This window comes from Gouania willdenowi, chromosome 6 (assembly GCF_900634775.1).
Source record: "Gouania willdenowi chromosome 6, fGouWil2.1, whole genome shotgun sequence".
Taxonomy (NCBI): Eukaryota; Metazoa; Chordata; class Actinopteri; order Blenniiformes; family Gobiesocidae; genus Gouania; species Gouania willdenowi.
Window position 1 is genome coordinate 44,391 of NC_041049.1, and position 10,610 is coordinate 55,000.

At 41.7% G+C, this 10,610-nt stretch overlaps 2 protein-coding genes across 10 annotated transcripts; one reads left to right on the forward strand and one right to left on the reverse strand.

Moving 5' to 3' along the window:
- Positions 1-1,743: 1,743 nt before the first annotated feature.
- nudt13 (nudix (nucleoside diphosphate linked moiety X)-type motif 13) lies at positions 1,744-5,746 on the reverse strand. 6 transcript variants are annotated; one of them, XM_028450970.1, is made up of 9 exons: positions 5,646-5,746; positions 5,373-5,462; positions 5,149-5,291; positions 4,968-5,081; positions 4,790-4,896; positions 4,583-4,702; positions 4,398-4,509; positions 4,160-4,314; positions 1,744-2,060 (listed from the first exon to the last, which is right to left on the reverse strand). In XM_028450970.1, exons 2-9 carry the CDS (start codon positions 5,453-5,455, stop codon positions 1,839-1,841), a joined length of 1,056 nt encoding a protein of 351 aa, XP_028306771.1. In that variant the 5' UTR covers positions 5,456-5,462; positions 5,646-5,746; the 3' UTR covers positions 1,744-1,838. The 6 variants fall into 6 exon arrangements, with proteins under 6 accessions (XP_028306771.1, XP_028306774.1, XP_028306772.1 ...); XM_028450973.1 differs by having other exon boundaries at positions 5,448-5,507; positions 5,646-5,744; XM_028450971.1 differs by having other exon boundaries at positions 5,373-5,507; positions 5,646-5,744.
- A 245-nt stretch (positions 5,747-5,991) lies between these two features.
- Positions 5,992-10,251, forward strand: rpp30 (ribonuclease P/MRP 30 subunit). Of its 4 annotated transcripts, XM_028450985.1 has the most exons (11): positions 5,995-6,165; positions 8,169-8,224; positions 8,316-8,444; positions 8,529-8,600; positions 9,013-9,102; positions 9,440-9,556; positions 9,633-9,662; positions 9,726-9,763; positions 9,836-9,915; positions 9,989-10,051; positions 10,124-10,251. In XM_028450985.1, exons 1-11 carry the CDS (start codon positions 6,084-6,086, stop codon positions 10,159-10,161), a joined length of 795 nt encoding a protein of 264 aa, XP_028306786.1. In that variant the 5' UTR covers positions 5,995-6,083; the 3' UTR covers positions 10,162-10,251. The 4 variants fall into 4 exon arrangements, with proteins under 4 accessions (XP_028306787.1, XP_028306785.1, XP_028306788.1 ...); XM_028450984.1 differs by having other exon boundaries at positions 5,994-6,165; positions 9,726-9,915; XM_028450987.1 differs by lacking the exon at positions 9,013-9,102 and having other exon boundaries at positions 5,994-6,165.
- Positions 10,252-10,610: the final 359 nt, after the last annotated feature.

A 10,610-nucleotide genomic window follows, 5' to 3' on the forward strand; every position in this document is an offset into this window, starting at 1 on the left:
CAATTCTCTTTGAGCTAAGGAAAGGAGCCTCAATGCCCCCTTTATAACCTCCTTTAGCCTAGGAAACACTGATACATCCTTTACCAAAGGAAACCACATAATGATGACCCACAATTCATTGCAGCGACAACATTTAAAGGGACCCGCTCATCAGAGTGTTCACGGAAACTCACCATGACATAAAACAGACACTCTGTGGTTCAAGAAAAATGGATCAGATACATTTTTATCCACTTTATGTTTTATTTAACATATTTCATTAACCAAGAAATGCTTTGTGTGGTTGTACGTGTATGTCTACAACGTTATGTAGGTCTATATCTGGCATTAATGATAATATTTAATAAAATTCTACTTATTTTGTATTAATGTTGATTAGTGAGTAGAAGGTGAGTGTGATCAACCATTCTCAGTGTGACATTCTTTTAGTTTACCTTTAGTTCCTCATAGCCTGGCAACCTCTTTTCCTTTGATTTACATTCAAACCTTGTGATAATTGACATTATATCAGTGGAAAGTGTTAGAAATGAGCTTTTAGTCTATTTTAGGAAATGTGGACGTTACTAACCCTATTATTAGGGGCCAAGCCCGCTGGGCCTGGGGACCACGGGTGAGGGGTAGTGGTGCTGCAGGCTAAATTGTACAAGGGAGGGCGGTGCACTTTGGAAGGTGTGTCCAGACCCCGTCCACGTGCCTTAGATGCAAACACTTGCATATTTCCACCAGCATGTGTTGCTATAACCAAGGTCACACTTTTTGTCCTTGTTTTGGCCCATAACTCCCACATCGTATGTCGCACATTCAAAAACTTCATATCCACAGATTCCCTGAATAGCACTGAATCACCTGGGCTAGGCCACGCCCATTTCCGCCTCGAGTGTTTTTGGCACAAAATCGTAAAAATTTTTCAAACTACTCCTTGGGGTTTTGTCCAATCAGCGTGAAACTTGGCACGTAGTCTTCAGCTGGACCTGATCTGAAGTTGAGTAAAGAATTTTTTTTGGTCAAAATATGTGCAAATTATTAACAAGTAAACAAAAATGTGAACTGTTGCATATCTCGGTCAAAATAAACGTAACAACACCATATCTAAGATACTTGGTTGTCATGTGACTGTGGGGTATGCGCCAAATTTGAATAATTTACGCCACTAGGGGGCGCTGCAAATATAGGATATCTATATCTCACCACAAGCCCGTCATCTTTTGTGACGTACTTCCATGGACTCCGTGAAACCTGGGGGCGGAGTTGCACAGGAAGGCTTTCATAACTGCTTGTAGTTCTAGTTATTATTATTATGTCACTAATGGAAGTGCATCTGATTGTCTAAACAATGTAATGTCCTTTCCCTAACTCCTTTAGGAAGTCTCCAAACACCTTTCCTTAACCTTGTGACCTCATCCACAGGGTTTTAAGAAAAGTGGATGATAAAGGAGATAGGAGGAATATTAGGACATAGAGACGATTAAAATGTCTTCATCTCATTCTAGGAATTCTACAGCTGCAATGATTAGTCAGTAAAACATATCATTGATCCATGCAGAACATCCTCTATGTCACTGAGCTAATTAGCATTAGCATGTGGAAATGTGACGTGTAGCTTCACTAATTCACCTGTGTGCAGACAGCAGCTGTTAGCGTTTAAAGGCAGAGTTCAAACTACTGTTAAAAAGTGATAAACTGATGTTTAAAATGCAATTTTTGCTAATAATTGGGCCATTGTTAATAACAACAAGCAATATATTTTTAATTAATCAATACAGTGAACTTTATTCAACCTAAAGAAGGAAAGGAAACATTTTATTTGCAAACAGAGGCTCAGTGAATCCTTCATCCAATCAGCTGGATTGTGCTCGCTGTAGCTCCACCCACTCCCTAATGAGACGATGAGCAATCGCATGCTTTGGAGGGAACCACATGACCTGGGGTTCACCTCTGATTGGATGCTGAACCTGCAGGGCGTGATCTATCTCCTCCAATGAGAACCAACGAGCGTCTTCCAGCTCTGACCAATCAACACTGAGCTGTGACATCAGAGGGTCAGAATGAGTGGGCGGTGGCTTAGATATAGACACACAGATATAGAAATATAAAGATGTAAAAACATAGATATTGAGACATAGATATAGAAGCATAGATATAGAAACATATATATAGAAGCAAAGATATAGAAGCATAGATACAGTATAGAGACATTATACAACCATTATAGAACCATAGATATGGATACATAGATATAAAGACATAGATATAGAGCCATAGATATAGAGCCATAGATATAGATTCATAGATATAGAAGCATAGCTTTAGAACCATAGTAATGGAGTCATAGATATAAAAGCACAAATATAAGACAGATATAAAGCATAGATATAAAGACATAGATATAGAATCATAGTTATAGAAGCATAGATATTGAGACATAGATATAGAACCATAGTAATAGAAGCATAGATATTGAGACATAGATATAGAACCATAGATATGGAGACATAGATATAGAAGCATAGATAGAGAAGCATAGATATTGAGACATAGATATAGAACCATAGTTATAAAAGCAAAGATATAGTGATATAGATATAGCAGCATAGTTATAGAAGCATAGATATTGAGACATAGATATAGAACCATAGATATGGAGACAGATATAGAAGCACAGATATAGAGACATATATAAAAGCATAGATATCGAAGCATAGATACAGTATAGAGACATTATAGAACCATAGTAATGGAGACATAGATATAAAGCCATAGATATAGAGACATAGCTTTAGAACCATAGTAATGGAGACATAGATATAAAAGCACAGATACAAGACAGATATAGAAGCATAGATATAAACCATAGTTATAGAAGCATATATATAGAAACATAAATATAGAGACATAGATAAATAGCCATAAATATAAAGACATAAATATAGAGGCATAGATATAGAGCCATAGATATAGAAGCATATATATAGCTCCAACAAAACTAAAGTAAATCCACCATTTAAGATCAAATAATCAGATTTATCTCAAAGCTTTGGGACGCTTTCACTACAGGTTTTCATTTGAAATCTAGAAATAAAATGATTAACATGAGTCTTCTAATCTGATTTCACATTGAATACATATGTGACTTTAATCTACAGACGCTTGTCTGTCATTTTCTGTCTGTTATAGAAGGGTTCTCACGTGTCATCAACGCAGAAGTCACCATTTTGGCGATAAGCAGCAGCTAAACAAACCGCACGCACACAAGCAAATCCCCAACTTCGAGAGGAAATTGTGAATTATTGCGATGGATAAACCACAGAAAAGCTCCTCAAAATGCATTATAGATGCAAAGGCAGGAAGAACTTGGTCATGATATTTGGAAAAGTTAGGGTTTATTGGTGGTGCAGATCCATATGAGTTGGATGAATGACAACCAGAAGAGTCTTCCATCTATTATGTATCCTGATATCATCAATACACCAGACCTTAAATCTTATAAACCTTTAGAGATCTATAACCAGATGTTGTGTGGATCACGTCATCAACAACAGATGTGTGGTGAAGGCCAAATTAAGTAATGCAATAACGGTAAAAGTTCAGACCTTTTACCTGGAATACAATGACAAATACAGCTCTACATTTTAGCTCTACATTTTAACAACTGTGTTGCTACTGTAGCAGTTATTAAATGTGATTATATTGTCAATAATGCTACAAGCAGTAGCTTGATATGAATGACATTATTATCATCACACTAGAAAATGAGTTCAGAAACGCTGCTATCAATAATTCACTTACCTGACAAGAAATAGACCAAACAAACTGGGATGTTGTCCAGATGTTTTCTTGTTTAGCTTCGCTAACCACTAGCGCCTCCTTTCCTCTGATAACTGTTGACATTATTCTCCCTGATTTGTTCTAACTTTAGTCAGTCTATAAAACTCCAAAAGTTTTTCACGGTCTGGCAAATTGGTACAGCCAAAAACAAAAACATGGCAACAATCCATCATTTCCTCTCAAAATTTGGGATTTGCTTGTGTGCGTGTGGTTTATTTTGCTGCTGTTTTTGCAATATTGCCAAAATGGCGACGTCCGGGTTGGTGAAAACCCTCCATTGGTTCAAAGTGACACACTGTCCATTTCCCTGTGGATTTCAAAGGGTGGGGCTCACCTCTGTGTGGGCGGGGTTAACGTGTGCATGGCAGCCAATCATGAAGGAGCTTTGAGGAAAAGGCCAATGCTGCGAGCCGCTGAAGGAGAACCTGCAAACCTCCAACCCGACCTCCTCAGCAACCTCCCTCCTTAGAGACTCCTCCAGGCTCTCCCCTGAACCCAGATACTGGTTACCATGGTTACACTGGTTATAATGGTTACCATTATTCCTCTGATTGAACTGGTGAAGAACTGACCCATGTCACAGAACCCAGCCAGTGCACTGTACAGGCCTGGTGGGAAGGACATCTGTCGGCTCAGTAAACAACGTTTCCCATCAGACACCAGGACGATCACCACTGGAGACATCTGCAGGAAACCAGTCAGAACCAGTCAGAACCAGTCAGGACTAGTCAGGACCAGTCAGGACTAGTGGGCAGACCTTGGGGTAGTAGGTGATGGAGCCACACACCCTCAGACTGCCGGCTCGGTTCCTCTGGGTTGGTCGACCCGAGGAACTGCAGAACTTTGTTTCTTGATGCCAGCGAAGCAAAGCCTGACCCTGGAGAACCAGTAGAACCAGCAGAACCAGCACCAGGATTAGAGTCCATACCTGGACCAGAACCAGTTAGTTCACAGTCATACTCACTTTGGCCACGAAGGGTGCTGCTGACCCGGTCAGAAGGAAGAAGGCTTTCCTCATGTCCACAAAGGTTCCGTCACACTCTGCTTCTACAGCAACTGGGTCCAGAACCCCTGAACACACCACAATCTCACAGAACCATCAAACAAGTCCAACAATGCACCACTTCAACTAGAAACCTCACCAACATCCAGACAGAACTGAGCCTGGTTCTGGTTCTGCTCAGACAAGCCAATCAGAACCGACTCGTTCAGTAAAGATCTGTCAGACGAAAGTCTCTGGAGAACTGAAGTCAGACCTGAAAGAGGAGAGACTGTGAGTTCCTGAGCTCTGGTCCTGGTTCTGTTACTGTTTCTGGTGCGTACTGGTCCAGCTGAGTCGGACAGGTGTGAGCCCCCCTCCTTCAGTGGGACAAACCAGAGGACGGAGGAGGTGGAACAGAAAGATGGAGCCGCTCTGCAGCGCAGACACACAAGCCTCATCGTCCTCCTTCAACCTGTTCAACAACCTGATTGGACCAGACTCAACACATGATCACAGGAACCACTCAGCAGAACCCAACCAACCAATCACAGCCCAGCAGCTTCACCTCATTCTGGACGCAAAGTCTGAGATGTGACAGCAGAACAAAGAAGGATGACGAGTCGATAGCAGAGATACACACCTAATCATGATGGACCTACACACACACACACACAGGGTCACAGAGAGCCTACGGCAGCCCCTGCGGGTCAAACACAACACAAGCATAACTGCGTTTTATTTTGAAGGACGTGCTTATATTTAACTGAGGGTAAATGAGATGCTCATTTTTAGTGAGCTGATTGGTCAGCAGAAAACATGCTTCTTCAATTACGGTTACCATGGAGATGACCTTTAAATCCAGAGTTACTTAAAGAAGATTTACATCCACATTCAGCTCGTGCAGAGAGAGTTGCTGCGGCCTCTGACTGAGTTTCCGGGGTAAAGGTGACGTCAGAGTGGCCAGTTTGGGAGGATATCCGCTTTATTTCCGTTTAATTAAACTTTATTTTTTTCTTCAGAAAACACGCTGTTGTTTTATTTAATGTTTACAATGTAAAGCTGTGGGTTTCTGCTGGTTTGGAACAATTAAACTTTGTGGTTTTTAAAAATATTCATAGTGTGTATCTGGCAACATACGTGTTACGTTACGCTGACGTAGGCAGTGAGATCAGTAATTGTCGTCTCATAAACCGAGTCTAAAGGACTACACTTCCCAGCAGCCCTTTCGGTCCCGCACGTGCAGCAACCATAGACTGTAAAAAGAAACAGCGACAACATGTCGGTGTTTATGGATCTGAACGTTCCGTTTACCGACAACCACGAGCTACTGCAACAGCTGATCCAGACTGCTGCACACCGTAAGATAATACACAACAATACACAGTACTACTCAGTAATACTGTAGCTTAGTGTGGTTTTAAAACAGTTCGTCAACATCGTCATGAACAGGCCTAACGGCCAAAGGCGGAATAACAGGCAGATCTGTATAATAAAGGATTTATTAATGATAATAATAATAATAATATAATACAGAGCCAGTTAAAAACGCTTTTATTCTCACAAAGAAATCAAGGTTTCAGCTGTTTGAAATAATAAAGGTGAGCTTGAACAGTATCAGTTACCATGGCAACTAAACTCAAACACTTGACCTGAGGGGTAATCCAGAAAGGAGGTTCAACAAACTCTGAGTCTATCCATAAATTCTGTGTATCTGATTCCATTACAGCTAGTATGAAGTGGGTCAATCAACCCTGAGTGTGTAAACATTGGGTTACTGACATGCTTTACGCCATAAAACGTCATTAATGGAGCAAAGATAACACAAACTACCATGGCACCCATCTGTAAGAGAGTGATTTATTATCCGGTGTCTATCATTGGGCGACCGTGGCTCAGGTGGTAGAGGGTCGTCTTCTGATCGAGAGGTTGGGGGTTTGATCCCAGTACCTGACTATGTGTCGAAGTGTCCTTGGGCAAGACATTGAACCCTAAATTGCTCCCAGTGGTCGACTAGTGCCTTGCATGTCAGTCCTGTCCCACTGGTGAATGAGCTGATATGTAAAGCGCTTTGAGACTGTTTCAGTGGTGATAAAACTCTATATAAATCATGTCTATTTGCCATAGACAGCTCCACCTGTTCGTATGGTTTAAATCATCAACTTACAGAGTTTATAAAGGACAAGTTAACTCACAATTTAATTCTAATTTAGAAGGTTTATTCATGGAATATTCCACTTTCACTGTACAGCCCTCCCACTGCAGTGGCTTTAAAGACAGTGACGGACACTTTACGTCGCATTATTTATATTGAATTTTAATGTTAAAGACGGACAAAATAGATGACTCAGTTTAGATACAAACCTCCGACCCTATGCCCCTGAGCACGCTTTCTTACCCACTGCAACTTTCAAACTATGTAATCAACTCTACGGTTGATAGCTATACATCCACCTGTTTTACACTACGAAATAATGTAAATGTCGAGCTTTAAGTGTGTATTAATTTAAATTGACATCTCATCCTTTACATCAGCGATTCTCAACTGGTGGGTCGGGACCCAAAAGTGGGTCGCGGACCTGTACTGGGTGGGTCGTGGACAGATGGTCAAAAATAAGTACCTCTCAATTTGGACTTGTCTTTTATTTTGAAAGAAACTTTTCTTTTCACAGACTTGCTGTGAAAAGCACAGATTATTTTTGAAAAACTAAATTTGGTTGGTTGATTTATAAAAAAAAAAAAAAAAAGTGGGTCGCGATTTAATGACCGTGGCAAAATATGGGTCCCAGGGTGAGACCAGTTGAGAACCCCTGCTTTACATTATCCATAGGTTTGTATCCAGTGAACTTTACTGCAGATGTCAGTAGATGTTTTACTGCAGATCAACCTCTGTGTTTTTCACTAAATTATCTACATCTACAATGTTATAAAAAACTAGTTTGATAAAAAAAAAAAACAACCTAAAGCAGAATAACATTAGTAATGATGTGAGCATGTCTGTGCTGTGTGATGTCACTAATGTGTGTCAGAGAACAGTGTCAAGCTATATTAAAGTGTTCCTAAAGAAGCCATGTTCAGGTGGGCGGAGCCAGGTAGAAACCTAGAGTTTCTTAGACAAAACCTGCCAGTGAGCAGGTTCAGTTCATGAATAATGTTACCATGGTAACAGACTCAGAGAAGAACATACTGTAACTCACTTTCAGGAATGGGATACTCAGTTTCCCTCATTTGAGCCCCAACATACTCAGTTTGAACATAACCAGCTTTATGGAATACCTTCTGCTGAGCTCAACTTTACTTTTCCCTCCTAATGATCTTGTGCTCTACTTCCTGTTTGACTATCACCTGTATTGATCTCCTGCAGTGGGTTATTCCACCGTGGCCATAAACTACATGTTTGAACCCTCGGCCAAGAACAAAGTGAGCTTTTCTTTTATTGTCTTCCATAAATCAAATGCTGCATTCAGAGACCGTAGGACATCAGAGTTCTCCTGTTATTGTCTTTGTGCAGCAAGTCCCAGTACCAGCTGATATCAGCCAGTTGATTGGTCCGCTGCCGCTGGTGCAGGGTCGCTCCCGTCCAATCAGAGTGCTGCACCGACTGACTGTGGTGGTGTCAGACCCCGCCCACTTTGTAACTGTGTGTTTGTTTATTTAGTTTTATTTCAGTTTTTAAATGTGTATATGAAGATGATTGTGTAACTTTGTGTTTTTTTCTGTACAGAGAGCCAATGCTGAAGAGTATCGACCCTTCAACCTTCTGGCTGTTCAGCTCACCTCAGAGAAACTATTCCATGTGAGCTTCACCATCACTACTACACCATCACTACTACACCATCACTAAAACACCATCACTACTACACCCTCACTAAAACACCATCACTACTGCACCCTCACTAAAACACCATCACTACTACACCATCACTAAAACACCATCACTACTACACCCTCACTAAAACACCATCACTACTACACCATCACTACTACACCATCACTACTACACCCTCACTACTGCACCCTCACTAAAACACCATCACTACTGCACCCTCACTAAAACACCATCACTACTGCACCCTCACTAAAACACCATCACTATTACACTATCGCTACAACACTATTACACTATCACTACTGCACCATCACTACTACACTATTGGTACAACACCACCACTATTACACCATCACTATTACACTGTCTCTGTGTGTAGACGGCCTGTTTGCAGTATGACGTGGACATCATCTCCATCCCAGGGACGGAGAAACTTCCTTTTTTCTTTAAGAGAGCTGCAATTAACGGAGTGAGTGTGTGTGTGTGTGTGTGTGTGTGTGTGTGTGTGGTGTGTGTGTGTGGTGTGTGGTGTGTGGTGTGTGTGTAGGCTGCTGACAGAGGTGTGTGTGTAGGCTGCTGACAGAGGTGTGTGTGTGTGTGTAGGCTGCTGACAGAGGTGTGTGTGTGTGTGTGTAGGCTGCTGACAGAGGTGTGTGTGTAGGCTGCTGACAGAGGTGTGTGTGTGTGTGTAGGCTGCTGACAGAGGTGTGTGTGTAGGCTGCTGACAGAGGTGTGTGTGTAGGCTGCTGACAGAGGTGTGTGTGTGTGTGTAGGCTGCTGACAGAGGTGTGTGTGTGTGTGTGTAGGCTGCTGACAGAGGTGTGGTGTTTGAAGTGTCGTATGCTGCAGCTCTCAGAGATTCCACCAGGAGGCGCTACACCATCACTAATGCTCTCAGTCTGATGGAGAGCTGCAGAGGGAGAGTAAGCCCCGCCCACTGAGTGTTGTAAGCCCCGCCCACTGAGTGTAGTTCCTGATGTGTGTTTGTCTGTGTTTCAGGGTGTGATATTGTGCAGCGCTGCAGAGCAGGTCAGTGTTTAATCTTTAATTTACGTCATTGTTTATTTATTTATTTCCTGTTTTCTGTTTCAGGCTTTGGAACTTCGAGGACCATATGATGTCATCACCCTGTATCCTTCTCTCACACACACACACACACTGTTAAACACTCAGCTGTGTGTGTGTTCCTTATTGTGTGTCAGTGGTGTGTTGTTCGGGTTGTGTGATGCTGATTCTAAGGACTGTGTCTCTTCCAGCTGCAGATCAGTTCTACTTCATGCAGGTAAATTCTCAGTGGTTCCTGTCTATGTTGTCACTTCCTGTGCTTCAGTCTCTGCTTTGTTTTGTTTGTTCAGAAACCCGCAGAACAGCCAATGGCATTGTTTCTACCAGACGTCGGGAGGGGGCAGGGCCATTAGGTGAGGGGTGGAGCTTAAATAGTTTTTTTTCGGGAGCTGGAGGCGGAGCTAACAGACTGTCTACCTGTACAGGTGAAGCTGTGTCAGCAAAGAGAGCGAAAGTAATCTGATCACGGAGTGACTCAGTGGGCGGAGCCAGGACTCTTCTATTGTTTGTGTTGATTTGTGATTTTCTAATAGAAATAAAAAGTTCAGTTTAAGTTCATGATTTATTTAGAAACAAGTAGAAAAGTTGCTCACTCATTGGTTAGAATCTAACAGGTAAAATAATATTCATCAACAGCTTGTGATAAAACACTTGAGTTTACAGTGAACGCCTCACGATGTGTTCAAAAACAGAAGCTGACAGACGGTTCAGGGACAAATGGAAATGCTTTAAAACTGATACATGAGGCGTTTAAAGATGTCAGGACAGCAGAGTGTTCTATACAAACAGCAGGAGTGATGGGTTAGCTGAGCGCCACTCCTGATTGGTCCAGAGTCTAAAGATGAATTAACCAGAAACTCCAACTGTTGTAGTTTTCTCTCCATGGAGTTGATGTGACATCATGATTAAAGT

Coding starts and splice junctions, on each gene's coding strand:
- rpp30 (XM_028450984.1), top strand. CDS start 6,084: ATGTCGGTGTTTATGGATCTGAACGTTCCGTTTACCGACAACCACGAG. Junction 8,225..8,315: donor AACCCTCGGCCAAGAACAAA/GTGAGCTTTTCT, acceptor GTCTTTGTGCAG/CAAGTCCCAGTACCAGCTGA. Junction 9,103..9,439: donor AGAGAGCTGCAATTAACGGA/GTGAGTGTGTGT, acceptor GTGTGTGTGTAG/GCTGCTGACAGAGGTGTGGT.
- nudt13 (XM_028450968.1), bottom strand. CDS start 5,533: ATGCTTGTGTTGTGTTTGACCCGCAGGGGCTGCCGTAGGCTCTCTGTG. Junction 4,703..4,789: donor CAGCACCCTTCGTGGCCAAA/GTGAGTATGACT, acceptor CTGGTTCTCCAG/GGTCAGGCTTTGCTTCGCTG. Junction 4,510..4,582: donor CCATCACCTACTACCCCAAG/GTCTGCCCACTA, acceptor GGTTTCCTGCAG/ATGTCTCCAGTGGTGATCGT.